This window comes from Daphnia magna, linkage group LG7, assembly GCF_020631705.1.
Source record: "Daphnia magna isolate NIES linkage group LG7, ASM2063170v1.1, whole genome shotgun sequence".
Classification (NCBI taxonomy): domain Eukaryota; kingdom Metazoa; phylum Arthropoda; class Branchiopoda; order Diplostraca; family Daphniidae; genus Daphnia; species Daphnia magna.
Window position 1 is genome coordinate 11,925,583 of NC_059188.1, and position 25,762 is coordinate 11,951,344.

Consider the following 25,762-nt stretch of genomic DNA (forward strand, 5'->3'; position numbering starts at 1 on the left):
AGCTTAACCCATGGATACTACTTTCAACAATCAATTCCAACAATTTCTTTTTACTGTTTTTCTTTAGCAAGTTCAAGATTTTATTTTATTTTTATTAAGATCAATAAAATTCTATCAACTTAATATATGAAAAGATGTAAAAAAGCAATGATTTCAATGATTCAAGGAAAAAAACCTGAATTAAGGAATAGCTTTGGCAACATTGGACCGCCATTGGTACCGACAGATTTATTTTAAACGTGCCAGACGACAAATGTTTCAAAATATTTCAGGTCTGATAAAGTGAAAAACAGTGAATCGATTAAATGGATAGGAAAAATTTGTTAAAAGTCGGCAGGCGAAAGTATAATTTCATAAACTTAACACATCTTCATCCCGATTGAAATTAAATTTTTTATAGCTCGTTGAACATTAGTTCACGATCATTGAATGCGTCCCGCAACTTGGCTGAAACGTCCAATTATGCATTGGAGAATTTTGGCACGTCATTGCCAGTGGCTGTTATTGAACTTATCGCCTCTGCTGAAAGTAATAGCATTTAAAATGATCCTTATTTTTTAAGCTAAAATTTCATATTCTTCAACTCGTTTCTTTCAGGAAAAACCGAGTGCAGTGTAACACTGTCTAAAGGATGGCTGGGCTTGGTTTGTGTGTGGGCGACAATTAGTCATTTGGAAGTTCTCAAAATCAACTAGTGTTAGCTTGGCAATGACACCTTCCAGGAAATCGATAGCTGTTTCCTCCCCAAAATGCCATGAATTGACCTTACCACCAAGTGACCTGGCCCACAAATCAGATCTTGTAGCTGTTTTCTCCTCAGAGCCTGACAGTGTTCCATCATGCATTGCAGTGTCTCCGGAGGGAACTGTCCGGTACTGGGATTCAGTTGCTCACGAAAACTTTTTTGTTGAAATCAATGCAGACCTTCAGGTAAATCTACTCAATATTTCTTCTCCAAGCACAATGAGTTGCAATATTATTACAACAGGGACAAGAGTGTGATACTCTGAGTGAAGCCATGCCTTTGGGCTGCCTAGTGGCCACAACGACAGCTAGCATTTTGCTGTTGACTCCTCGGACGACAGACGGCCGACCTAATATACAATGCCGGAAATTTCAAGACGCCTCAGGGACTCTTAGGCTCCATTAGCCGGAGGATGTCGTCATTGATATTTGGCTCCATTTCCACGCATCAATCAACGGAGACACGTTTGGTTAAGCTTTTGAGCCAGAGAAAAGATCGCAACACTTTGGAAGTACAAATCCTATGCAGTCAAACATTGCAGTATTGGCAGGTACATTTTTTTTTTATTATGCCAACAGTCCCCATTAAAATTGTATTGGCCATGTTTATGTTAGGTTGGTGAAACAGAACGGCTACTATACCAATGCGATATTGACAAATGGGCGAGAGACTCACTCATTGCGCACGTCTGGAGTAGGAGCAACGCCATCCACCATTTGAGAGTCTGGGTTCTTGATGCTCAGGTTCACAAGAGCGAATTGGTTTTGCTGATTGCCGCCTCCAATCCCAACCTGAACTCTCAGATCCAATATGCCTTGGCCGCTCTCCCATTACAAACGAGTTCTCCGCCCACTGGGTTCGACTCTTTTTGTGTCCTTAAGTTCGCCACAGACATGTCCGAACGATCAGACTCCTCTTCCCTGGAATCACCTCCTCCTCCTCAATGTCGCTTTGTTCTGGTTGGTTCAACAGCTTACCTTTATTCGGATAAATGGATCCTGTGCGTACCGTCTAACGAGCCATTAGAAGAGCCCGACCGGCTTGAAGTCCGTGCTCCCAATGAGCGTTTCCTTGGGGCAGGTGTCTTTAATCAGCGACCAGTTTTTTTCTCTACACGCCATGGTGTTTTGGTTTTACAGCCTTCTTCCGGTGGGCCAAACGACAGCCAATCTTTTATTGATGAATCAATTATGGAACACTCCCACATTATGGCTGAAACGCTTGATCCTGCTCAGGTACGTCAGAGGTTTTCTCAGAAAAGTTAAATAATTTCACCCAATCCATTTATCATTCAGATTGAATCGACGTCATCCAAATTGAAAATGGCGTTCTTCAACTTTTGCCGCAAAAATGTCTATGAAACGCAAACGTTGCTTGAGGATTTATTCTCTTCTCCCACAAGTAAAGGGCAAATCGATTCTCTATTGGATCGTATGGTAGTTGAACTCAGCCAAAAGATCATCGACGACTATCCAGCATCCGATCCCCGCTGGACAGATTCAGTTCCAGCAGGCCACGAATCCACATTCACAACTGTATCTTTATTAGTCCTTCATCAGTTGGAAGACAAAGTCAAGGCCCATGATCTATTTCTGACTTTCCTTCGGTACAGTTTGTTTATTACTCCTTCAAAGCAATAGACATGACATTGTTTTTTTGTAGGAACATGTCCATTTGGGGAGACTTGACAGCAATCGGTGACCGCCGTGGTGCCAAATCTAGTGCATTCGTGCTTATGGAACATGCTGAAAAATTGCGGTCAGCCTTGGCCTTACGTGCTCTCCATACACCCGGCTCCACGCTCATCGATACTGCCATCCGCCGTGTCCTTCAAGAACGAGCAGTTGAACAAACCAACGACAAATTGACGCAGCAAGATCATTTCTACAGAAACATTTTAGCACTTGGAGATTTCTTTCCTTGTTTCGTGGATGTCGTCTGCGAAACCGTGGCCAGCATGGGGGGCTCTCCATCCGATAAAGTCAAACCGATCAGCAATGCCGCCAACTTTATCGTTGCGATGACCAACGCTGCCCGTGACTACCGAGCCCGCAATATCGATTTGTTGGAGCAGTGTGAAAACAGCTTCGAAACTCTGCCCTGGATTGCCGTAATCTTGAAATGATTTTTTGTTTTTGTTTCTTTCCTAAGCTTTTGTTTTTTAATGTTTTTTTGCAGGCACCTGGACCTAGAAGCGTACGATCGTCAATCGTGCGGCTGTTGCATCTTCTTGTCGAAGAAGGAGTGGCTAATGCAGATGATGCTGGTCTCCGAAGTAATCTTTGGAGTCAAGCCGCTAATCTAGCTGACATCCTACTGGATGCCCTCAAACTATACCTAGACAGTTGTGAAGAAAACGGTTCAGTTTTTGCCCAGGCGAGGCAAGAAGTCCAATCGGAACGAAGTGCCATCTTAGATTTGTTCCTGAAAGGACGCGAATTCGACCGAGCAGCTCTTTTAGCTGAGAAATACGTCGATTTTGCAGCTTTGCTCACAGTTTGTGATGAAACGATGAATGAAGACAAGTTGAATGTTTACATAGACAAACTCGGTGATTCTGGTTTTACCGAGTTCGCGTGCAAGTGGTAATATATAGTCACTCTATGCTATCCAATAATGCAGTTAACAAAACTTTATTTATGACGTCCGTGGTCGCTCTTAAGGTACATGCAACGCAACCAACGTGAAAAATTGCTCCGGCTACGACGTCCGGAAGTCAGCACTTTCCTAGAAAACCACCCGGACATCCTGTGGGTGGATCAGTCCGAGAACGAACTTTATTTGGAAGCAGCTCGTACTTTGACCAATTTGGCAAGCATGGAGAAAGATCTTTATAGGTGATATGTCTTTTTTGTTCTCAAATCTTTTTTTTTTTTTTTTTTGCGTTAAGATAGCTTGTTATTCAAAGTTTACTTTTTTTCTTTACTATGTCACAGCCGAAAGAGGACTCTCCTAAGCTTAGCAAAACTACATCTCGTCACCGAAGAAAAGTTGGGTCCTGATCCTGAAGTCGTTCAAGCAGAAATGGAAATCGTAGAAGCCGAACTTGCCCTACTGATGCATCAAGAACAACTTCCTGCTATGGTTTTACAAGCTTACGATCTTGATCCCAACACGATGAGAGTGTTCACCGCATCCGAATTAATCGAGGTATCATCATAAATCGATTCACAAAAATAGATTATCATCGTTTGGTTTTCTTTCTTTTCTGCTTTAAAGATGTACATTTGCGACGAAAATGTTCTGGCCAATGAACTCGACTTCAAAAAGGCTTTGGATTTATTGAACTTCCTGGAGAATCCCGATGAAAGAGAGTCCCGACGACTTCGAATTTGGGCAAAAGCCATTCTGCGTGACGCATGGACGCAGTTTGACATGGACAACGTGCTGCAGTCAATCAGCGGAACGATCTTTTTTAAGATTATTGAGTTCGCTCTTGGCACGGGTAAGAAAAGAAAAAAAAGAGGGAAAAATATTTCAAGGCTATTAGTCAGTTGGCTCCTTCATTGACGATGTGTTATTTGCGCAGGGGAAGATTTGGCCGATTTACTACCTAACCCAGAAGAAATCTTGCAGGAGCCGCAGTTATCCGAATTGGCCGGCAATGACGTGTTCCAGTTTCTGTTGAAGGCCGTCTACGAGCACGTCAATTCTCTAATGGAAGCCACTCGTTAAACATATATTTAAGATAATGATGGTTCATTTCCTCCTTGTTTATTTTTAGTACGCCTTGTGTCAGAAAACAGTGTGCACCTACCTCGCAACGAGGATTGTGAACAACAAAATACAAAAGGATTTTCATACGAGTTAATGTCAGTACGCTAGAAAAACGGGAAAGCTGAATTTGATTGTCTTGAAAGCGTTTCGGTGCCAATGTGTTGTGTACATCCTTTTTAGAAGGCAGCAGATGGTTTGTCTTGCATCAAATGCGATGTTAGATTGCCTTGCGCTGGATTTCGGCGAAAGAAAAAACAAACAACGAAATCAACATGTCTTCAAACACGATTGATTTGCCAAACATACCGTCATTGCTGCCGCTGCAGTTGCCAAGGAGTGGCCGTAAAAGAGGACCAGTGGCATTCATACTACTACTCTTGTCGGCCGGGTGGGACGGACCGAAAAGGTAAGACGCGTTCTTGGTTGTGACGGTTAGAAGACTATTCTCATAAGTTGTCGGATCCCAGATAAAGAAATAGTACAAAGAAAGCAAAGCAGCTGCTATAGAAACGCTGCAAACGTAAGCTACAACTGTAAATAATCGGATGAATTTGCTGTTTTTCTCATCTCCGGGCCCACTTTTGACTCCGTTGTTTTCACCTGGCATGATAATTGTTGAATTGGCTGATTTCGAATGCAGGATTTCGCACAAACAATCACCGACACTCATTTTTGTTGATTTCCGAATTTGTTCTTGACACAAAAGTTTCATGAAACATCCGACGCTGATTGCGATCATCCGACAGACGAATTTAAAACCAACACAAACCCGTCACACAATTTTAAAAAAGACGAGTTTGATAGCTAATTGGAATACGTGTGAAGAATTAAGAAAGAACAAGGAAAATGAACGACTAGAACTAAGAAAGGAGTTTGCTCGAATGCCTTCACTCGACGCCTTTTGGTTTATTTACGTTTTTTTCTTTGCCCTTAACAGGAACCAGGAGGAGCCATTTTAGAACACCCAACGTATCTTCATCAGCATCCTACAAGCGTGTTGACATGAAACGAAACACGAAAAAAAAAGGACCAGAAATTTAAAAAAAGGAAAAAAGAAAACAACAAAATGTTTGTGTACGAAAGCGCATGCTCAGTCGTTTGGTTCCTATAATCAAGTCAGGCTTTTTCTCTTTCCCTTGAGCCTCTTTAAATCGCTGTCGGCTTCGATTCAATATAAAGACAACAAGGGAAAAGGTCTTCTGTCTAATGGCAAAGGTCTTACTAAACGTCCAAAATGGGCTTACGTCCACCCGGAATCGTTCAATCTTGTCACAGCTTAATGCCTTCTTACACTCACATCAAAGTCTATGTAAGATCTTATAAGGAAAGATTGGAATTACATTTATGTTTCCACGTTGTATAACAAAGAATGCTTTTGATTTAGACGCTACGTGGTTTTGCTGGGTAAACAAAGAGGGACGAGTTTTTATTTTGAAGAACGCATTGCACGAATTCCCACCCAGCATGGCGATCAATAAATGAACACTTTCGAGGACAGGGAAACAAGGCCGTGAGTTCCATATCAAGTAATAATTGACAGTTGGGACGTGACTCGGTTTTGAAAATGCCGACAATTGGAAACCTTTCGTGAATGCGCACTATTTGATGAATCAGGCAATTTCAAATGAAAAGGGGAGACTTGATTAATTGAATAGCTCACTCTACCAAATTGATGCTGTTTTTATGAAAATGTAATGGATTTTTTAAATGAAAAAAAAAAAAATTGCTTTGGCTGAAAGACTAACTGCTTTACAATTGCCTTGGGGCTATAGCAGCCATTAACTTCTTCCGGTCAAATCAACTTTTCTCCTTAAATTTTTTAAATGTTAAGGCCCGTTACTGGTTTTTGAAATTGTAATCTTAGACGAGAGGAAATTGTCGGCATGGGACTCATTGGGAACAAAACAAAAAATGTCTTTTTCTTTTCGCCGGAAGGATTATCGAGTTCATTTTTGGCACTGATACAGCAAAGCAGTTGAAATAATAAATATTTCTCTAGAGGGCGATTACCCAGTTGGCTGCTTTGCTATATACCGTTCAGAAGCAGATCGTCCATTTACGTCATCTTCATCCAGCCGGCTGTCGATAATAACGCCAGCTGCACAGGACCAAGAAAAACTACCCTTTTTTTATTATTATTATTTAAAGAGATGCTCCACATTGACTTAGTGTTATTTACGCAGCTAAAAAGATTCTCGTTGATTTACTACCATACCGTCCATTCCGAATGGGAATCCTGGAGGTCAAACAAAAATCTTTAAAGGAACATACTTTTTGCGGAAGAAACTCTTTGAAATCGATACATCATTCCGGCGGTCTTTTGGTTTATTCGAATCAACATTTCATGTATGGCCTCTGTCAATCGTTGCAACACATATTTGGAATAAAATATAACTGGCGAAAATTTGCTTTCAGAATGTATATAGTACAATAGAGAGGAAATGGTTAAAGAAGGAAGAAGAAGAATCAATATTTATTGACTGGTTAATTGGCGACCAGCGCTAATTGGTTTACATGTTTCACGTTCCATTAGAAGTGACTCCCAACACTTCCGACGTTAGGTTGATCGGTGCTAGTCAATCGATGATTGAAAGGGAAGGAAAAAAATAGAGTCAATCAATAAAGTCGGATTGTGTTTGTTTGTATGACAAAATAAATTAGCCTGCAAATAGACGTACCAGTTACTGTGTGGTCGCCAATCAGATGTCGTAAAAGAGGACTAGCGGAAGTAGAAAGGCTTGATAATTGGGAACGAGATGACGGAGTATAGGCCGAATCCGGCTCTTGAAATGCGGCGTGATTGGAACGAGGATCGGGATCCCAAAGGAAAATGTAATAAAGCGAAAGCATTACAGCCGCACCGGAAACACTACAAAAGTAGGCGATAACAGTGATTAATCGGATAAATTTTTCGTTTCGATTTTTGGCCGCCGCCGCTTTATTTTCTGGACTCGCTTCGCCCGAACCGCCTGCTCCCGCTTCCATTTTGCGTTGTCTTCCAACTAATCCGCTTCAAGCGAATTTTTAAGTCTCCCCCTCCCGCTTTTCCTCTCAAACACAGTCCGCTGCACAACTCACAGACACACACACACACACACACACACAAATCAAGCGCGCGTGTCTCCACTTGCCTGGAAATACCCGTCAAATGTGGTGGAAAGAGAGACAGAGAGAGAAGGACAGTGTTTGGACACCCGACTCCGACTGTGATGCAAGCTGAAATGGCCACGAAACTTGCTTTACTTTCACAATATTCCCGACCGAGGAGGAGCCATTCGAAGGCACAAAGGCGCACCTCGATAACACACACACAGACACATAAAGCCTTTTCAGCGCATGCTAAATCTTCTTTTGTGCAATCTACCGATCTTTCAAAACGAAATTCTGAATATTAATGCCCGCACGTACATTCAGGGTTTGGGGAAAAGGAAACCAATGCAAACTGGCAAATAGTCGCCTTCCAGTAATGGGATTTGAATGACGACCAACTCGCGCCGATTCCCAATCCTATAAAGCCCGCCATCGCAGTTCCGGTATATTCTTAATCTAGTTAAGTAAACAAATGCCACGAATCAAGCCTAGCAACAAAAACAAACCTAATATTTAATTTTTTTAATAATAAAAAATGGAGATCCACTTCATTGAAGCGAATGATTGCTGTAGGATGTTTTTATGGCAGAAGTGTGTATAAAGAAAAAGACAAAATATAAATAGAACTCAAGAAAAAAAAAGAATTTTTCTTATTTTACTCTTTCGTTCTTTCAGCTCGATCAATAAACGTACTTGACAAAGCAGACATCGGGGTCGACATATTCGATCGAGTGTTATACACTGACAACACGGTTCGTGACTCTTTGGTCCCCAATCAAAATGGAAAACATGTGTAGAAGGTCCCTCCTCTATATATGTGATACCAAGATGCTCGTATATCTGTCGCATGTGTCACTGCATTCTAGATATCGAAGCTTACTGATATAACACTCGCTGTTTCCATATCGGTGACTTTTCGGAGCAACGTCTTACTCTTGCCGGATGCACAAACGAAAATAACTCTTGGCGTTGACGAAGATTTATTTGATTACTATACATCCTTCCTCATTTCTTCCAACGCAATGGTATAGCTTTATTTATTGAGTTTTGTTGATGGCCATTCTTTTAGGTTGTCGACCTTATAAATGAAGACGCCAAACAGGCACGAATGAGACCCTCACGGGTGCGTATCCGTAATATCGATCGTGTTCTACTACACCGTGGATGAACGCTTTAGACCCCCACACACGCGATAATCTTTTAAGAGAAACTGTAAGGAAAAGAATAGACTTTTTTCGGGGTCAATGAGAAGAAGTCAACTGTAAAGAAGAGACAAAAAAAGCTGTTGGCTAAAAAAGACGATTTCATCCGACCAGGAGCTCATTTATAGTTTGGGAACAGAACAGATCCATTGAGATCCGCAATCGGAATTGCTGATTTTTGAAGAGTGACTTCTTGTCACTCTGCCTCTTCTTTTCTACGAATACGATGTTTCACGTCCTTCGACGAGTTACGAATAGAGACGCGCGCTCGGCATTCTCATACCAATCAGTCAGTCACACATTCCACTCTATTTGGTACGGCTTCCTTCATTGGTGAGCATTGTGGATGACGTCCATAGCACAAGCAATCCAATTACGTTTGGCATTGTGCCGCATAATAATATTGACGATGAGTTCAAAGTGAACTCTTCATAATTACACATGAGGCCTGTCCCGTCCTACCTTCGCTAACAACCTATTCTTTGAAGAAAAAGGAAACAACTCTGTCTAGATTCGTGTTTTTCCTATACTTGTCGATTTTATTTATCATGGAGAAATCTGGGGGATGCCTTAGCTATCGATATGTGTGGCTGCGGCACGATTGATAGCTAATCATCGACTGCAAATCGTTTTTAAAAACCATAACAGTGAGCGTTGTAGATATACATCGTATTCAAGTACTACCTTTAATTCAAAATGGAAATTAAAAAAGAACCCGAGGAGACAAGGGAAGCTGAAAAGCAGGAGGAAAGTCATGAAGAGGAGGATAGAAAACTACCGGCTTGGATGCTTACATTAGATGAAACCACAACCCAAAACGAAGAGGGTCCCAAAAGCCCGCCTCCTAGCAGAGATGAAAAAGACTTGGATAAAACTGAAACAGTGGTACCTTACTAAATTTCAGTTATATCTTTTTAAAAATTCTGATGTGCATTTTTGTGGGCTCTCTATAGACTAGTACTTCAAAAAATGAGCGTATTGCTTGCAAATATGGAGAACATTGTTACAGGAAAAATCCTACTCACAAACAAGAATTCAGCCATCCAGGAGATGATGACTACATTCCAGTTCCCAACGAAGAGGAAGATGGCACTCAACAAGATGGTAACAATAACAGGCCTGAATGTCAATATGGTACATCTTGCTATAGACAAAATCCACAACACAAGAGAGATTTCAAGCATACCCAGCCACCATCTACAGATGGTCCGGTAACAAAAAAGCCACGCAAGACAGGTTCCCCATTTTTTATTAAATTTAGTTGTTCCCTTCACAAAGATAAGATATTTTTTTCTTTTACTGTAACAGCAAAAAGAAGGCGCCCTTCAGAAGCAGATTACGAATCTGGAGGCGAAAATGAGTATGACCTCAGCGACCCTTTCATCGATGACAGCGAAGAGGATGAAGAGAATATTGAAGACGAAAAGGATGAAGATTATGTACCTGATGTTGATGACGAAATCGATCAGGATCTGTTGAAAGACGATCAGTGGAAGGCTTCAGCCGATGATGCTCCAGAAGTCTTGGAGCTCCTGAAGGATGCACGAGACTATTTGAGAAACAAAAAACTGTAAATAAAATTTTCATTTAATCATTTTTTATATTCTAATTTTGAAAAAGTCATTAAATATAATCATCCTTGGTAATCGTGTAACTGGACTTGTTCAAATGATGTGCCTATCCCAAAAATGTCTTATGGATATCTTTTGCTGCATTTCTGTTGCTTTAAGTCTCAATTTTGTACATGAAGGGTTTTATCTTCATATTTCATTAAATTTTTACTACTAGTGTTCAATAATCGAGTTAAAAATGCTAATTGAAAATACAATTTTTCTTTCATTCGTAACACGAGAGGGCATGTGGAGCGAACTGCAAGACGATTATCTGGCATCTTTTTTAAAGAAAACATGGTATCCAAAAAGTACTAAAAGCTGTACGAGTTACTGATAAAAAGTTACTAAAAAAAGACCTTTAAAAAGGCATGAACTGATCTATGCATGACTTCTATGCATCAATAACAGTTATTTCAGACAAATTTGAAACCAGTAACCAATCGACTTGCGTTTTTAGAACAAGGCAGAAAACAACTTTACCAAATGATTTCGTACAAGAAATGATGAGTACACGCTAGCACTTAAATAAAGTTCCACATTCGCATAGGTCATATTGAAATAGACTATTATCACCCCGAAGGACGAATAATTCCGCAAATAACTATTAAAAATAATGAAAAGGAAGCACCACATCTTCGACGAAGCCAATCATCAAAACCACGCCTTCCCCTTCGTTTTGGCGGCAAATGAACCCTGCTGAGCTATGGCTAAACAATGGAAATAAGGGGAGAAGTATGGGATCCCCATCCTTACACAAAATCACAGAAAAAAACCTTCGGGTCGGAAGACAATCGACCATTAAATCAATCAGTCAAGTGCAAAACTGCTGACTTTCAAGTAATCTACTCTTGGCAACTCAAGCCAGGAAAAGTTAAATAATGCTGACCTCTGGGTTGCTGACTCTTTAATTAACTGAAAAATTTCCGTGGTTATTCCAAAGGATACTTCTTTTATCAAAATGAATAGTAATGTCCAAAAAAGTAAGTTGTTTCACTGTTTTAAAAAACTCGTCTAGAGCTGGCACAGTGTTACACGATTTCTATCGTTTATTATGTTTTAGTAATATGACGGGCAATTTTTCTCTAATTTAATGTAAAACCTACTTAATTGATGGCCGCCTAGTCTGAGCACATGGTCGATCGCTTGCATCTTGTCCCCTCAGTCACACACTTACTCACAGACACCTGTTGACTGCCATGTTTGATCGTCGACTGTTCTACATATTCTGAAATGTTATACTTGGCAGCATGGCCTATGTTTTTTGTTTTTTTATTTTGTTAATTTCTTGCCAATTCATAAATTTCTTTTTAAAGGGTCGTTACAGAGAAGACTTTCGTTTGACGTTGTAAATTGGCTCAAACAACTGTACTCTATCAACCCTTACCCAGATAGATTTCAGTATGGAACTATGGCTCTCCACTGCAAAATAGATGCAGCGCGCGTTCAAGTATCAATTACAATTGCATTATTATTTTGCCTTGATTAACAGTTGCTATGTTCTATTATGCTTTGAGCAGACCTGGTTTGCAAATCGACGGGCTAGTGATTGGCGTAGAGGACGTATATGTCGAAGTTGTCGATATTTCAAATCTCCATTGGCAACAGAACAACTACATCGACTTCATCCAAACTCGCGACATTGCGTCTTGCTGACGATGCCGCAGTATCTTCAAAACTTTGCCATCCAAACTGGAGAAACGCTGGCTCGTTCAACTCCTCCATCAACTACCACTGAGCTTGATAACGCGAACAATGAGCAAGCGAGATCTTTTCTTTCTTCCCAAGCACTTTCATTTACCCAGCCATTGGAATACCAACCTTACCGTCAGCAAATCCAATGCAGCCAGGCAGCGATATCATGCCAAATGCAGGGGCAACAACTTGGCGGAATGATGCCACATCAGCTGCCATATTCAAGCCAAATGGTACATAATTTTTATTTGCACGCGAACGTAAAGTAATTAATTGCATTCTACATTCATAACGGCAAATTCCAGAGGCAGAATTTTCATCAAATAAATGAACGTGTGCCTTCCACCAGCATACAGGGAGCTAATGTCGGAAATGATGGCTGTTTTTCCGATTGGTCTCGTGACCGAAAGTGTTCACCTCAAACTTACTGGTCATCGAGTCAAAGTAGCCTCATAGTTTCAAATGCCTGGATGCCAATTGCTGCACCTTCTGCTACAAAGTTGGAAAAAAACAATTTTGTACAAGAAAATTCAATTTTGAATGCTGAAGTGTCTGGTGAAGATTATTCTCAGATCATTTATCCAGATTACATGGACTTCCCACATTTCCCACTTCCCACTAACAATGTTAACTTGAAACCATTTTAAATAGTTTTTCTTTCAGATGGCTTTTTAGTATGTTCTACTGTTCCGACATTCAATTCTGTTCTTTTTTATGTTTTACAATTATTTTCTTGTTTTAAGCATCATGCCATTTGAACTAACCAAGATTCTTTTTTGTCGAAAGGTTTAACATTTATGTCTCAAAACGGTCTCAAATACATCGATTGTGTAAGGTGAAAATACTTACCTCCGTCATCAACGTCTACAAAGTACCAAATTTCGAATTGAGAACCTTAGTTCTCCCACGATCAATCTTCGATGACGTTCATGACATTTGGGTATACAAACAGATTTTGGCATTATTATTGGACTCGTTCATGAAGGGGATAAAAAAATTTCTCTTTAAAATTAAAAATTTCTGATTTGGTTGAATTGGGCAGAGTCTGGTGTGTGATATTGATATCTGTTATGTTTATGTGTTACCTGACAGCCACACTCTTTGACGCGTTCGAAATCCGGATTGCACTGAAGTAGAAAAACTAAAAATGGCCCGCTGGGGTGTGAAATACTGCAGTCATCGTCCCCTATCGTTCTGATTTGGCACTAAAGAACCACGGGAAAAATGGATATCTCACTGGAGGCTATTACGATGGGCATTTTATTAAGCAATCCATTGAAATCTTTTCATATTTAACGATTCAAAGTTTGGAATTGTTAGCTGGAGATCACGTCAAGTTCGGTTGTCCCATGGAGGGCACAACAACGATAATTGCGTGCGATAACCCAGCCGCCTATGCAGTAAGGATAAAGCCGTCATTGCATAGAAGGATTCTATTGCTTTAAAATGCTTTACATGATCTTAATTACATACAACCCTCCCGATTGTATAAGACAGTTGCTTGTTTTTTAGAAAGCGGTGAAGTCTGATGGGTTCCATGGTTTCTTTCTTTTCAACAGACTCAACAAATAAAGGTTAGCGAGTGGGTGAATATGAAATAAAAATCAAACACAAGGCCAGTATGTTTAAAAGAATTAAGTGGTATTTACAAGAAAAGAACAAAAAATTTTGTTATTTACAGCAGTTAAAACTCAAGCCTTGGTCTGCTTTCTCCGCAGTGGCACACGTCCGGAACCGGCTGACTCATTTAAGGATAAAATCCCCCGTAGAGGTAGCTGAAGACTGTCGTGGAGATGAAAACTACCTGTACACTCTGCCATCACTACGAGACAATCAACTCTCGTAGTGGTCTCTTTCCAGCGAGTGCATGCATGTGGGAGATGGCAATATTGCTCACCATCCCGTCACTTGCAGTGCAAACTTGTGCCGTGAAAAAGACAATGGAAACAGAAACGTGTACATAGTTGGTAGTCCCCACGCACTACAATGAACAACTCCATTACGGGTTCGTCGACTAGCTCCTTTGGATTGTAACTGGGAAAGAGCGTCATCACAAGTGAATATTTCTAAAACAAAACTGAAATGTACAAAAAATTTTAACAGGTAAATACAAAATTGAACTGAAATGGAGGAACAAGGAATTTTGACGAGTAAATATTTACAAAATCCAACTAAAATATACGTAGGCACAAGAAATTTTGACGAGTAAATATCTACAAAATTGAACTGAAATACACAAGAATTTTGACTTGCAAGCTCTGCTCTGATTATGGGGAGAAAAAAGAAATGAAAAAATGCTCAACGAGCCGTTTACTCCGCAACAATCGCCTGTTCTAAAGCAGCTCTCTCTGCTCGCTCATTCGCCTTCTTGGCCAATCTTCGTTGGTAGGAGGCATTCCACAATACCTTGTTTGGCTTCTTCTTCCTACCTGTTGGAACAGGAGCAATCTGCAACCGCATCAACAATCCCATCAACCAACTGCTCGCCTTCACTAGCAGGAACATTCTCGACAAGCTCGTGCCGGGTGACAATAACAGGATGTTCTGTACAGGCTGGATCAGCAGCTGGCTCAGGCAATGTGCCCTCTTTGACGGAATCGTCCATTTGGCCCACAGATACTGAAGTATCCTCGTCAACAATGACAACAACGGGATCGACGATTGAGTCCGCTGCACAAGCATCTTGCACAGCGTCCAACGATGGTGTGCCGCTTGTCTCCTCATCCAAATCGCCAGCGGAAGTTTCACACACCTTAGTCGAATCCGCGTCCTCGGATCCTTCTGCGGGAGTCACTTGTTGTTCTCGAGCGGCCCTTTCTTCCCTCTCTTTCGCTTTCCTGGCCAATCTACGTTGGTAGGAAGCGTTCCACAATGCCTTATTCGACTTCTTCTTCCGGCGGGGTGCGCTGTTTGGCTTCTGATCTAAATCGCCAACTACTGCTTCAGGAACTTCCGTCACTTTCTCGTCATCCTTTGGAGGTACGATGTTAACCTCATCCACTTCCGCTGGATTGCTTTCGTCCACTTGCACAACTTTGGCACTCACTTTGGCATAGGCTTTCCACCCTAGCCATCCAATTGCAACGATTCCGGCTCCAACGGCCACTACACCGATCACTTTAGCTGATGATTTCACGTATGAATACATTTTGGAAAAGATATTCAAGGCTTTGATTGCTTGTACAAAGAAAGATTTTGCATTGCATCTGCAACGTTTGCCTATATCGTTCTGGGACACTAGACATTTTCACCATAGCGGAATTTCACTGTTTGAAATGACTTTTAAATCATTTCCGGCAATAATTACATTAAAAAGATTATTGATTCAAAAATTAATGAATAAATCGCCTTTTGTTCAATGGTTTTACATATCTTTATTACAGGAATAACATTTTAAAAAAAAATAATCAAAATCCATGTTTCGGGAAAACGTGAACGGAAGAACGATTTGAAAAAAAAATTACGCGGAACAATTGCTGTTATCGTTTTACGGCCTAGCAACTGTATTAAAAATTGGCTTGACCAGAGTCTCATAGGGGACTATGACTCGTTTTTTTAAATATATTTTTTTTAAATTGTAGTCACACATCTTAAACCGGAATTTTTTTTTGTGTGTCAAGTAACCATAAATCAGTCTTAAGTCTTAACTACTTGCTGTAGGAAATTTACAACTCGGAGACTGCCAAAAATTTTGCAACAAAGCGTAAATCTAAGCCAATCGCAGCAGACGAACTGATAGTTGTCAACACGCGTGAAGAAACCAAAAAAAGAATTTGAAAAACGCGTTATAAAAGAAAGAATTAAAAAATATACCTTAAATGTCCAGCAGTGAGAGTGAATCGTCAAACGATGAAAATTCGGCTGAGATTGTATCAGTTAATTCTAGTTTCAATAGCAACTTTAAAAACGATGTCGAACTAGAGGCTGGACTGGTTCCGTTGAAAATGTGCCCTGCATTGTTAACTGCAGAGGAATTGGCCTCTGATGACTATGACTGTTGGATGGTCACACTTCCTGGCACGGTATTATTAAAATAGTAATGAGCCATTTTGTATGTCTGAATTTTCTATACCTTTATTTAGCTGGATGCAGAGAAGCTTTGTAATCTTGAACTCTCCCTTTCTAAGTCAACCAAATTTAAAATCGAAAAAGAGAAATGTGAAGCTATTGTTCAACAGAAAAGTGACATAAACACATTTGTCCTGCCAGACAAGAATGGCAAAATCAAGTTTGTTGCGAGGGAGACAGTTGGAACAATTTCTGTTGTGAAAAATGTCAGTTTGAAAACCAAGAACATTCAAACTACTGACTTTCAAACCAAGAAAATCATTGATTTACCACAAGGTCTTAAAAGAAGGCATCCAATTTATGGGAAAGGTAAGAAGGTGAGATTTTATTACCTTTGAACTCTTCTTAACAGTTTTATGTTTTGAATGTTACACAACTACGCTGCAGACTTAGAAGGTATAATGTGTCAATCATCTGGACTCATGAAACCAAAAGAAGAAATGCCAGAAAATATCCAACACACAGTGAAAGAAAAGAAGAAGAGGAAGAGAACTAATTAATTAAACATTCTTGATTCATCCATATTACACTTTCAATGAAAAAACTTTTTGATTCCTTTTACAAATGTTTTCTCCTGTTCATTGCAGGCAGCAACTACTTGTCTTTCTAAAGTCACTATGGCTTTATTGGTAGGGTCCAGTGCCAATCCAATTTTAACCACATCAAAAGAATCTTGGAATTGCTTTAAACCTTTAAATCGGAAAACAACGACATTTTAAAGATGTAGTTGCAAAAAAATTCAAATCTTACCAAAAAGCGCAGATGCCTTCCTATAAATAGCTTTGAGGTCGGTTGGTGTCCTCTCTAAAACTTGATCACACAGATATACCACATGTCTGTAATGAGCTGCCGCTAACTGACAGGCAGCTAAATTGTTATAGATGGAGGCCACGAGAGAGGTAATCTCATCTTTGAGACGAATTGTTTCTTCGTCTTTGTTTTCTGGGTTGCGGGACAAATCATGCGTAAGCCGCACTTCCAATGGAATCAATAGTTTTAATGCTCGTCCAAAGAAGTAGAACGAATCAATAATTTGTTTTCCTCGATGAAGAGAAACGCCCTTTTCTTTTAATTGTTTGCTCACTCTGATCACTTCTGACCTATCCCAATCTGGCATAGGAGGAGCCTGTGACACTATTTCATATAGGTAGAGCTGAAACTCAATCCACTCTCCGTTACGTGTCTTAGCACGAAATTGACTCACTTCACCTTCGTCCATTAGTTGTATACACAATTCAAGAATTCTTGTCAATTCATCATGGGCAACACCGATGCGGAAAAGAGATAAATTTTCTGTAGTATTTTCTTCAGGTAAAAGCACGGAGTTATCTTGATTTGAACCCAATGGAAATTTAATTAATTTCCCCGTTACTTCACTCCAAAATCGTGGCCGCTTCCCTTCTTTTCCTTTCTGTATAATTTTCTTCAGCAAGCCTTCTTTGAGTTGGATCCATTCAAATGTCATTTTGGAGTTTTCAATTGTCACTAAGAATGGGAAAACTAGACCAACCCTGTCCAAAGTCGGCTATAGTCATACAGATGCGTGGATAACTCGACGTCTTGTGACAGATCCGAAGGGGTTTTAGAAACCAGATCTCTAAAATTTGGAGCTATTAGCGGTTACGTGCTTCAGTAAATATTGATATAATTCTTTACGAGTAATAAAGCCCGGTTTCCTTGCTCAGGTGCGGAGACACGGCACAGTGAAGGACAGTTTGTGCTCCTTGTAATGGTGTGCGAACGACAATATAGCGAATTGGTCTCTGAAGAGCTTTTAGAATGGGGTTTTGCAGAAAAGGAAAATGCCTGTAAATGGACGTCTCCACTGAACCAGGATCTACGCTGTAAACGTTTATGGTTCGTTCTGTGATACAAAAGAATGGAATCATTAAACACAAAAAACTCGGTTGAATTCTGAATGTAATTAACACCCTTACATGCATAAAAAAATTACCTTTACAACGTTGAGCAAGAATCTTACTATACAACAACAGGCATAGCTTCGAGTTGGCGTAACTCTGGAATCTCGCCGATAATCCACCAGCTTCTGGATCAAAAGCAGCAACCGTCTTCACGTCAAGCGATTTAGCTAAAAAATGGGCCGCTGATGACAAAAATATTATACGACTAGTGGCTGCTAATTTTGGTAGCAATAATTCAGTTAAAAGAAAATGACCTGCAATAGAATGTTTCAAAAAATTACTTATTGACCCATCTGATATACTTTGAATCTCCATTTAAAAACCTACCCAGATAGTTTGTCTGAAATGTGACATCAAACTTATCTACAGTTTCACTGGGAGGATGGAAAAAAACTCCAGCATTGTTGATAAGCAAGTCAACTGTGGAACAGGCTTGATTCACATGCAACACAAACTTATGAATGGAAACAAAGTCATTTAAATCCAAGTACTTGCAATAAATCTTAGGATTCTTAGTTGCTGCCCTCAGATAATTTTGAATGACAATACCCTCATCACTATTTCGTGCAGTGAAGATAATGCTTGCCCCCCTATTGGCAAGCAGTTGAGCAACAACTAATCCAATACCTATTGTTTAAAATGACTCTTTAGCCTTACATCAACACAGTGAAAATAAAAACACGTACCAGATGTTGCCCCGGTTATTACTATAAGCTTATTATCGAGTCTTGAAAAACAACGGCAAACAGGACCACCAAAGCGTTTTCTAAAAATTTGGGAACAGTTTGTGGTGAATCCAATTTAACTACATCATATCATTACTTAATATCTCATTTTGGTTACCTTACTTAAAATAGTAAAGAATCAATGCCGCACCTAGACAAGTTGCCGATTTCATCAAAGTCCACTTCATATCTTAGTAAACTAGTAAAATAATTGGACGAAACGTAATTTTGAAAATAAACTGACGAGACAAACCGGTCAATGGCTGACGAAAACTCTACAATGTTGTCACGCTTCTGAATGGAAATCAGCATGGTTATATAAGAATTTCTTATATGAGAATATGACCATCGAATCGGGTTGTTCACTTGTTCCGTTTTTCGACAATTCACATAAATTTGAATAAAAAGTTTGAAAAAAAAATTAGCAGACATAGAAACTAAAAAAACTTACAAAAATGTTTAATGATTTCGTTTATTTACGTATAGTGTGATAAGCAATTAAATCTAACACTGTTGGCGAGGCAGAAACTGTTTTTTTTTTTCCAGGTAACTGAAGAAGGGTAAAGGCTACAAAAAATTCAAGAACAAAAGGATAACATCTAAAACAATTGCACAGACTAGTTTTTAAGGAAATAATTTGTTGAAATAAACCACCATTTACATAGAGCTATAATGACTACAGATGCATTACCAGGAAGACACCATGTCATACTTTTGATAGTGTAAAAAGTTGTGCTGTAACATCTTGGAGATAACTTAGCATCAAGTTGAGATATGTCATGTTTACTAGGACCAATGGTGCTATATGCATTAATGCATTGCATCTCTGTTACAAAACAATGGACTTGAAAATAAATGACTAATGAGCTTTTAACTGAAAGTGATTTTGGATGTTACTAGGTTTAGGCCCTACTGGCTGTGCTGCAAACCATAAAAAATCTGACTGATTTTCTTATTTTCAGGATTATTCAGGACATCTCTCAAAAAGAGTTTTGTTTCCTCTTTTAGATCTTCCAGGTCCTTATGGCTTTGCTGATTTTCCCGAATCAGTGCAGCTGTTCGCACTGCCACATCATAAAGCCCACTTTCCTTCAACATTTCAGTTGTCCTCAACAAACGGTGTTTACGGTTCCCAAGTGCCTCGTCAGTTGAGTACTCCTGCTGTTGGTTTTGTTGCTGAGGTTGAGACTGATTGGAAGATGAAATATTTGAGGTGTGAGAAGAGCAGCTAAGATATGGATCAAACGAATTTATTGACGACGTTTCAAAAACATCGTCGGACTGAAGAAAAGTATCTTTCTTATACCGTTTTGACGGCAAAGGTTCAATAACTATGTAATCAGGTCTTGATTGACGCTTGTTTGTGCTTTTCAAATGCTGTGCAATTGGACTTGTTTGAGCAAGCTTTGTTTGAGAGTTTACATTGAAAGAATCCATTTCTTCTCGGTTAGTCATAACGTGAGAAAACATCTTAGTTTTAGACGTAAACTATTCACGATTTGAACTTTTTAAAGCACGTTTGACAAGTTAGACGATAACGGATGAGGCAACATGGGCAACATGCCAATATAGACCAAGATCGGATGCTGAGTTGCCAAGGCTGAATTCCGACCTGCGGTATTTGTCCTCTCGGGCCCTATAGGAGGGAAATGAAAAATAATATATTTAATTAAGTTGTAGTTAGTTTTATTACAAAATCTTTTGGAATTGTGTACTATACCTCTGTGCTGATATAATACAAAAAATTTTATCTCCAAAAAAGCTGTTATTTTTCCAGGAAACTTTTTGAAAGGTACTTGTTTACCTTTCCACAACCCCCCCCCCCCTCCCCGTATTACAACTGTAGAACAAGAAGCAGACGTTTTTCTAAGTAAATTTCTGTTTCCTTATGAATAAGTCCTTTAGCATAATCAGATAACTTAAAAAGACTAATTGTGTCAAATAACTCATTACCGACATCACAAACTACACTACTTATGACATAAAAAACGAAAACAGTTTGACACTACAGTCACTAGTCACAGTCAATCACTTTACGTCTGCTACGGTACATTGTAAACAAGTACCTTTCAAAAAGTTTCCTGGAAAAATAACAGCTTTTTTGGAGATAAAATGTTTTGTATTATATCAGCACAGAGGTATAGTACACGATTCCAAAAGATTTTGTAATAAAACTAACTACAACTTAATTAAATATATTATTTTTCATTTCCCTCCTATAGGGCCCGAGAGGACAAATACCGCAGGTCGGAATTCAGCCTTGGCAACTCAGCATCCGATCTTGGTCTATCTCCTGCCGAGTCCTGCCTCCTGCGTCTCCTACTCTTCTGCTATATAACAACAATGCGGAAGGGTTTCTGTTTAGCCATAGGAAAAAATAGAATGTGTACAAAACACCACCAGTCGACTGTATGCAGATGCAGACACATGAAACGTATCTAGAAACTGGTACAATTTGATAACGCAAAAAACATTCAAATTTCTTAAGGTATAAACACAACGTAAATTTTTTAAAGGAAATATAACTAACTTAACTACTGAAAATCTACAGAATGAGCTATACCATTGCAGCACACTTCAAAGGAAGAGAACCAACAGACCAGTTCATCAAATCTATTGTTTTGTCAGAAGATAATGGAACAAAATCGGTTTTGACTACTTCAATTGAAAAGTTAAAAAAAGAAGTCAACACTTTTTTGACAGAATGCATTGAGAAAAACAGAATAGAATCATCTGATGCTCAAAGTGTGAATAGAATTTTAAAAAATAATATAGTGCATCTAATGATACATAAATTATTTAGACATTCTGACAATTGATGAAGAAGAACTAGATAGTGAAGATGAAACCATCAGTGAAGGTGATACATCTCTAAGACCAAACAAGGTTCCTAAGTTGGTCTAATGCCTGGTTATCTTTGTCTAATATGTCCTCATTGGTGTGTAATGAATCATGGAAAAATTGAAAAATATACATATATTTCTGGGTATTTTTATTTAATAATTTGTTTTTCTCTTTTTCCTGTGCTTGAAAAGATTCCCATGTGAATACACTTTCATTGTAGTACTTATTTTGGCAATTTAGCAACACAGGGAAGGGAAGGGAGAGAGAATCGAGTTCACATCTGGCATCGCTGTTCGTCCATTTTATCCGCCATTCTGTGAGGTTCTTCTTTCGGCAAGGCACGTACATCAATATCCTTGTTTCCCAAAAATGTTGGTCGCTCGCAAAGTTCTTTCCCTGACAAAATCCCTCGCCGGAACAAATGGATTCCAGTTGCGAACATCAGCCATTTCTGGCCCTGCCCGTGTGAAAGTCCCGGCTGCGGTACGTACAAATAATTTCTTAAATGCCGACCAGTCGACGTACAAATTCAATTGTTTGGTCAATCAATTTTCCTTTTTGTCATTAGATTGTCATAAAATGTCAAATTTTAAATATGATTTCGTATTACAGGAAAAGGCTTTCCTGGGATTGCTTATTGTAGGAGGTGTTACATTTTTCCCTGCATGGGTGCTGACGCATATTGCCGAATATCGAGGAGGAGCTGCTGATGAATAACACCTTTGTTCTTTAAAGTTGAAGCTGTAGAACGTGTAAATGAATGGCCTAAATATGAAAGCTCTTAAAGTACTGAATTTACTGATCTTTTTGGAGAAATATTTGAAACAAATGATAAAATGGATGGATTTACCACAGCAAAAATTTAATGCTTTACATAAGCATGAAATGTTTAAATGATAGGGTTAAGTATCAAACTTTGTCACTTTTTAGATAAAGCTATGTAGTAGGCTTAATTAAACCATTAGGGCTATTGCAACACATTTACAGTGAAATAGTGAATAAGTTAACTGACATAATTATTCAATTAGGAATAAATTTTAAATATTGGTTATCATTTTTATTTTAGTTTAATATTTCAAAAATGATTTAAATTATTTTGTTACTTGTAAATCAACCATTAGAAGAAAATAACAAGAAGTTGGGTTTCCAAAATTTTATTCATATTGTTCATAAGGATGCAACTCGCAGAAATTCCAAAATTCCGACGCAGAAAAATGGAGTAGAAGGGTGGCGGTTAAAACCCAAAAGAAGCAAGCAATGTTGTCGAATTATTTGGCACCGGAATGCTTCAACAAGACTCCAAAAGATTACTAATAAAATTTTCATAACATTGATTTGTTAAGAAATTTTGCCAATTAAATTTTAAAACTTTAGCATTCAACTGTTTCACAAAGAATACAGCAACTGGTTTCAATTGGTGCAACTAATAACATTCTCCCCAAATTACTGCGTCCACTCTGGCAATTCCTCAATCAAACTTCCAAGTTTCGTTCACGCATTGAAACTTGCTTCCCCTTAAGCGGTCTCCTCCTCTGGGTTGTCATCCTCCACAAATTCACCATCATCAACAGTAGCTTCCTATAATTATGAACAACTTTAACGTTAAACTGTAATCACAAAAATTAAAAATGCTTTGTAATGACCTGGTATTGTTGATATTCGGAAACAAGATCGTTCATGTTGGATTCAGCTTCAGTGAATTCCATCTCGTCCATACCCTCACCAGTGTACCAATGGAGGAAAGCCTTGCGCCTAAACATGGCAGTAAACTGCTCCGAAATGCGCTTGAAAATCTCTTGGATGGCGGTCCTATATGGAAAAGACAAAAAAATAGTAACGGTGGCTACGTTTTTCATCTGAGTTAACATACGAGTTTCCAATGAATGTAGCAGCCATCTTGAGACCCCTTGGTGGAATGTCACAAACGGCTGTCTTGACGTTGTTAGGAATCCATTCGACGAAGTACGAAGAGTTCTTATTCTGGACGTTCAACATTTGTTCGTCGACCTCCTTCATGGACATACGCCCACGGAAGATGGCGGCAACTGTCAAATAACGACCGTGGCGAGGATCGCAGGCGGCCATCATGTTCTTGGCATCGAACATCTAAAAACCCCAACAGTTACTCAAAATATCTAGAATTGACGGTAGATAACCTTTTACCTGTTGGGTGAGCTCAGGGACGGAAAGTGCGCGGTACTGCTGAGATCCACGGGCAGTCAGAGGCGCAAAGCCAGGCATAAAGAAGTGGAGACGAGGGAAGGGCACCATATTGACAGCCAACTTACGCAAATCAGCATTCAGCTGACCTGGGAATCGGAGGCAGGTGGTCACTCCGGACATGGTGACCTAAATATTAAGATGGCATTGAAAGATATTCAAATATTTTCGAAAAATTCAAGCCCGAATATAATCTCAAAATTTGTTCGTTAGCCATTAATGGCACGACGTATCTCTCAGCATACTCACAGATACGAGATTGTTTAAATCACTGTAAGTTGGGTTCACCAATTTAAGTGTTCGAAAACAAATATCATAAAGAGCCTCATTGTCCATGCAGAATGTACAATCCGTGTTCTCGACAAGCTGATGGACTGAAAGGGTGGCGTTATATGGCTCTACCACCACTTCGGATACCTAATGATAAGACAAAAAGATGAAACTCACCGAAACTAAATGGTTGAGGTCGCCATAAGTGGGAGAGGTCAATTTAAGGGTGCGGAAACAGATGTCATAAAGCGCTTCGTTGTCGATACAGAAGGTTTCGTCGGTGTTCTCAACCAGCTGGTGAACGGAGAGGGTTGCATTGTAAGGTTCCACAACAGTATCGGACACCTATACCAACACCAGACGACAAACACGCAATTATACATATTAATAAAACAGTTATCACACAGCCAAATTAAATTCTACCCAACATCACAATTCAGACCACATACCCACAAATGCAACCAAAAAAGCACAAATTAGGCAACTATAATTACTTTGGGAGAGGGAACAACTGAGAATGTGTTCATGATGCGGTCTGGGTATTCCTCTCGGATCTTGGAAATGAGCAGGGTTCCCATACCAGATCCGGTACCTCCTCCCAAGGAATGAGCAAGTTGGAATCCCTGTGTCAAAGATAGTCTCATTAAGAAAAGTAAAAAGTGCATGTGATCAAATAAGACATACCTGGAGACAGTCACAATTTTCAGCTTCTTTACGAACAACATCAAGCACTGAGTCAACCAACTCAGCACCCTCAGTGTAATGACCCTTGGCCCAATTGTTGCCAGCTCCACTCTGACCGAAAACAAAGTTGTCAGGGCGGAAAATCCTTCCATATGGTCCAGATCGAACAGAGTCCATGGTACCAGGCTCCAAGTCAACCAGAACAGCACGGGGGACATACTTTCCGCCTGAACCTCACCAAGCATACACGTGAGGAATTTTATTTCATAGTCATATAATAAAAAGTAAAATACTTACTTGAAGCCTCATTGTAATAAACATTGATTCTTTCAAGCTGAAGGTTGCTGTCACCAATGTATTTGCCCTCTGGATCTACTCCATGTTCGTCGGAAATGATCTCCCAGAACTAAAATAATGTCAATCAGATTAAATACAAATTCTTTACATACGCAATACATCAAAAGGTTTCACAAAGAAAACTGGTCTCAACCGGCACCGCCTCGTGGAGCGAATCCGACTCGCAACCGCGGGTTGGGTCGGCACCCAGGGAGGGAATGGGTGTGGTTAGGCTGTAACACGTCAGCGGCCATTACGCCGGCTACGGCACCCATACACCCCAACCGTCAAATGGGACAATCGGCATTTTTCCACAATAAAATCACATTTCGGCAATGACAAGAAAACAATTTACCTTAGAACCGATCTGGTTACCGCACTGACCGGCTTGGAGATGGACAATTTCGCGCATGTTGATGAATTAATTGGATAAATGGACTTGTAAAGAAGACTGAGATAGCCGCGAAGTCAGGTACTTGCAAGAAGGACCAGACAAGACGAAAGCTGTAGACTGAATGACAAACCCAACGTTCCCCCACTAACAATCGTCGAAGTCGTGGCCGGGATTAAAGTATCGTCTAGCTTGCTAGTCAGTATCGATTGTTGGAAAATCAATAACAAAATTGTGAAATTG

The 25,762-nt window shown here is 39.6% G+C and overlaps 7 protein-coding genes and 3 long non-coding RNA genes across 17 annotated transcripts; 5 read left to right on the plus strand and 5 right to left on the minus strand.

Annotated features, from left to right (window-relative positions):
• The first annotated feature begins 189 nt into the window (after positions 1–189).
• On the plus strand, positions 190–4,551 carry LOC116926491 (nuclear pore complex protein Nup133). Its single transcript, XM_045175840.1, is given in 13 exon segments — positions 190–343; positions 401–528; positions 598–626; positions 628–930; positions 989–1,111; positions 1,113–1,295; positions 1,360–2,351; positions 2,408–2,855; positions 2,924–3,330; positions 3,409–3,582; positions 3,682–3,895; positions 3,965–4,190; positions 4,275–4,551. Coding segments are annotated over 13 exon segments (3,411 nt in total). The 5' UTR covers positions 190–305; the 3' UTR covers positions 4,421–4,551.
• On the minus strand, positions 4,444–13,236 carry LOC116926599. 3 transcript variants are annotated; one of them, XR_004396165.2, is made up of 6 exons: positions 13,145–13,236; positions 12,909–12,974; positions 11,471–12,551; positions 10,198–10,303; positions 4,769–5,448; positions 4,444–4,694 (listed from the first exon to the last, which is right to left on the minus strand). It is a non-coding gene; the product is annotated as an uncharacterized LOC116926599 (long non-coding RNA). The 3 variants fall into 3 exon arrangements; XR_004396164.2 differs by lacking the exon at positions 13,145–13,236 and having other exon boundaries at positions 12,909–13,138; XR_006648656.1 differs by lacking the exon at positions 13,145–13,236 and having other exon boundaries at positions 10,198–10,322; positions 12,909–13,138.
• On the plus strand, positions 9,132–10,600 carry LOC116926574 (aprataxin and PNK-like factor). Of its 2 annotated transcripts, none has more exons than XM_045175845.1 (3): positions 9,132–9,636; positions 9,708–9,990; positions 10,063–10,600. In XM_045175845.1, the coding sequence occupies exons 1-3, from the start codon at positions 9,451–9,453 to the stop codon at positions 10,326–10,328; spliced, it is 735 nt and encodes a 244-aa protein (XP_045031780.1). In that variant the 5' UTR covers positions 9,132–9,450; the 3' UTR covers positions 10,329–10,600. The 2 variants fall into 2 exon arrangements, with proteins under 2 accessions (XP_045031780.1, XP_032789416.2); XM_032933525.2 differs by having other exon boundaries at positions 9,182–9,639.
• On the plus strand, positions 11,159–12,916 carry LOC116926548. The gene is made up of 4 exons (XM_032933490.2): positions 11,159–11,347; positions 11,681–11,814; positions 11,885–12,292; positions 12,365–12,916. The coding sequence occupies exons 1-4, from the start codon at positions 11,326–11,328 to the stop codon at positions 12,704–12,706; spliced, it is 906 nt and encodes a 301-aa protein (XP_032789381.1). The 5' UTR covers positions 11,159–11,325; the 3' UTR covers positions 12,707–12,916.
• Positions 13,237–15,622: 2,386 nt separating the features above from the next.
• On the plus strand, positions 15,623–16,818 carry LOC116926581. The gene is made up of 3 exons (XM_032933536.2): positions 15,623–16,081; positions 16,142–16,436; positions 16,515–16,818. The coding sequence occupies exons 1-3, from the start codon at positions 15,878–15,880 to the stop codon at positions 16,625–16,627; spliced, it is 612 nt and encodes a 203-aa protein (XP_032789427.1). The 5' UTR covers positions 15,623–15,877; the 3' UTR covers positions 16,628–16,818.
• Positions 16,425–17,592, minus strand: LOC116926552 (FK506-binding protein-like). The gene is made up of 2 exons (XM_032933498.2): positions 16,878–17,592; positions 16,425–16,817 (listed from the first exon to the last, which is right to left on the minus strand). Exons 1-2 carry the CDS (start codon positions 17,590–17,592, stop codon positions 16,660–16,662), a joined length of 873 nt encoding a protein of 290 aa, XP_032789389.2. The 3' UTR covers positions 16,425–16,659.
• Positions 17,406–19,101, minus strand: LOC116926533 (retinol dehydrogenase 12-like). Of its 2 annotated transcripts, none has more exons than XM_032933472.2 (6): positions 18,926–19,101; positions 18,736–18,815; positions 18,377–18,676; positions 18,082–18,303; positions 17,784–17,991; positions 17,406–17,724 (listed from the first exon to the last, which is right to left on the minus strand). In XM_032933472.2, exons 1-6 carry the CDS (start codon positions 19,084–19,086, stop codon positions 17,628–17,630), a joined length of 1,068 nt encoding a protein of 355 aa, XP_032789363.2. In that variant the 5' UTR covers positions 19,087–19,101; the 3' UTR covers positions 17,406–17,627. The 2 variants fall into 2 exon arrangements, with proteins under 2 accessions (XP_032789363.2, XP_032789364.2); XM_032933473.2 differs by having other exon boundaries at positions 18,898–19,059.
• A 1,073-nt stretch (positions 19,102–20,174) lies between these two features.
• On the minus strand, positions 20,175–20,556 carry LOC123474041. The gene is made up of 2 exons (XR_006648661.1): positions 20,495–20,556; positions 20,175–20,410 (listed from the first exon to the last, which is right to left on the minus strand). It is a non-coding gene; the product is annotated as an uncharacterized LOC123474041 (long non-coding RNA).
• An 823-nt stretch (positions 20,557–21,379) lies between these two features.
• LOC116926607 lies at positions 21,380–22,102 on the plus strand. Its single transcript, XR_004396174.2, has 2 exons — positions 21,380–21,521; positions 21,578–22,102. It is a non-coding gene; the product is annotated as an uncharacterized LOC116926607 (long non-coding RNA).
• Positions 22,103–22,756: 654 nt separating this feature from the next.
• LOC116926593 (tubulin beta chain) lies at positions 22,757–25,655 on the minus strand. 4 transcript variants are annotated; one of them, XM_045175844.1, is made up of 9 exons: positions 25,484–25,655; positions 25,090–25,198; positions 24,793–25,019; positions 24,603–24,731; positions 24,088–24,255; positions 23,782–23,967; positions 23,489–23,724; positions 23,262–23,427; positions 22,757–23,196 (listed from the first exon to the last, which is right to left on the minus strand). In XM_045175844.1, the coding sequence occupies exons 1-9, from the start codon at positions 25,538–25,540 to the stop codon at positions 23,134–23,136; spliced, it is 1,341 nt and encodes a 446-aa protein (XP_045031779.1). In that variant the 5' UTR covers positions 25,541–25,655; the 3' UTR covers positions 22,757–23,133. The 4 variants fall into 4 exon arrangements, with proteins under 4 accessions (XP_045031779.1, XP_045031777.1, XP_045031778.1 ...); XM_045175842.1 differs by having other exon boundaries at positions 24,793–25,025; XM_045175843.1 differs by lacking the exon at positions 24,088–24,255 and adding an exon at positions 24,286–24,453 and having other exon boundaries at positions 25,484–25,653.
• Between the last annotated feature and the right edge of the window lie 107 nt (positions 25,656–25,762).

Coding starts and splice junctions, on each gene's coding strand:
- LOC116926574 (XM_032933525.2), top strand. CDS start 9,451: ATGGAAATTAAAAAAGAACCCGAGGAGACAAGGGAAGCTGAAAAGCAG. Junction 9,640..9,707: donor TGGATAAAACTGAAACAGTG/GTACCTTACTAA, acceptor GGCTCTCTATAG/ACTAGTACTTCAAAAAATGA. Junction 9,991..10,062: donor AAAAAAGCCACGCAAGACAG/GTTCCCCATTTT, acceptor TTACTGTAACAG/CAAAAAGAAGGCGCCCTTCA.
- LOC116926548 (XM_032933490.2), top strand. CDS start 11,326: ATGAATAGTAATGTCCAAAAAA. Junction 11,348..11,680: donor GAATAGTAATGTCCAAAAAA/GTAAGTTGTTTC, acceptor TTCTTTTTAAAG/GGTCGTTACAGAGAAGACTT. Junction 12,293..12,364: donor TGCCATATTCAAGCCAAATG/GTACATAATTTT, acceptor GGCAAATTCCAG/AGGCAGAATTTTCATCAAAT.
- LOC116926581 (XM_032933536.2), top strand. CDS start 15,878: ATGTCCAGCAGTGAGAGTGAATCGTCAAACGATGAAAATTCGGCTGAG. Junction 16,082..16,141: donor TGGTCACACTTCCTGGCACG/GTATTATTAAAA, acceptor ACCTTTATTTAG/CTGGATGCAGAGAAGCTTTG. Junction 16,437..16,514: donor GCATCCAATTTATGGGAAAG/GTAAGAAGGTGA, acceptor ACTACGCTGCAG/ACTTAGAAGGTATAATGTGT.
- LOC116926552 (XM_032933498.2), bottom strand. CDS start 17,592: ATGACATTTGAATGGATCCAACTCAAAGAAGGCTTGCTGAAGAAAATT. Junction 16,818..16,877: donor GAAGGCATCTGCGCTTTTTG/GTAAGATTTGAA, acceptor TCCGATTTAAAG/GTTTAAAGCAATTCCAAGAT.
- LOC116926533 (XM_032933472.2), bottom strand. CDS start 19,086: ATGCTGATTTCCATTCAGAAGCGTGACAACATTGTAGAGTTTTCGTCA. Junction 18,677..18,735: donor AATAACCGGGGCAACATCTG/GTACGTGTTTTT, acceptor TTTAAACAATAG/GTATTGGATTAGTTGTTGCT. Junction 18,304..18,376: donor ATTTCAGACAAACTATCTGG/GTAGGTTTTTAA, acceptor ATTCTATTGCAG/GTCATTTTCTTTTAACTGAA.
- LOC116926593 (XM_045175842.1), bottom strand. CDS start 25,540: ATGCGCGAAATTGTCCATCTCCAAGCCGGTCAGTGCGGTAACCAGATC. Junction 25,199..25,483: donor GTAACCAGATCGGTTCTAAG/GTAAATTGTTTT, acceptor ACATTATTTTAG/TTCTGGGAGATCATTTCCGA. Junction 23,428..23,488: donor GCTACATTCATTGGAAACTC/GTATGTTAACTC, acceptor TTTTCCATATAG/GACCGCCATCCAAGAGATTT.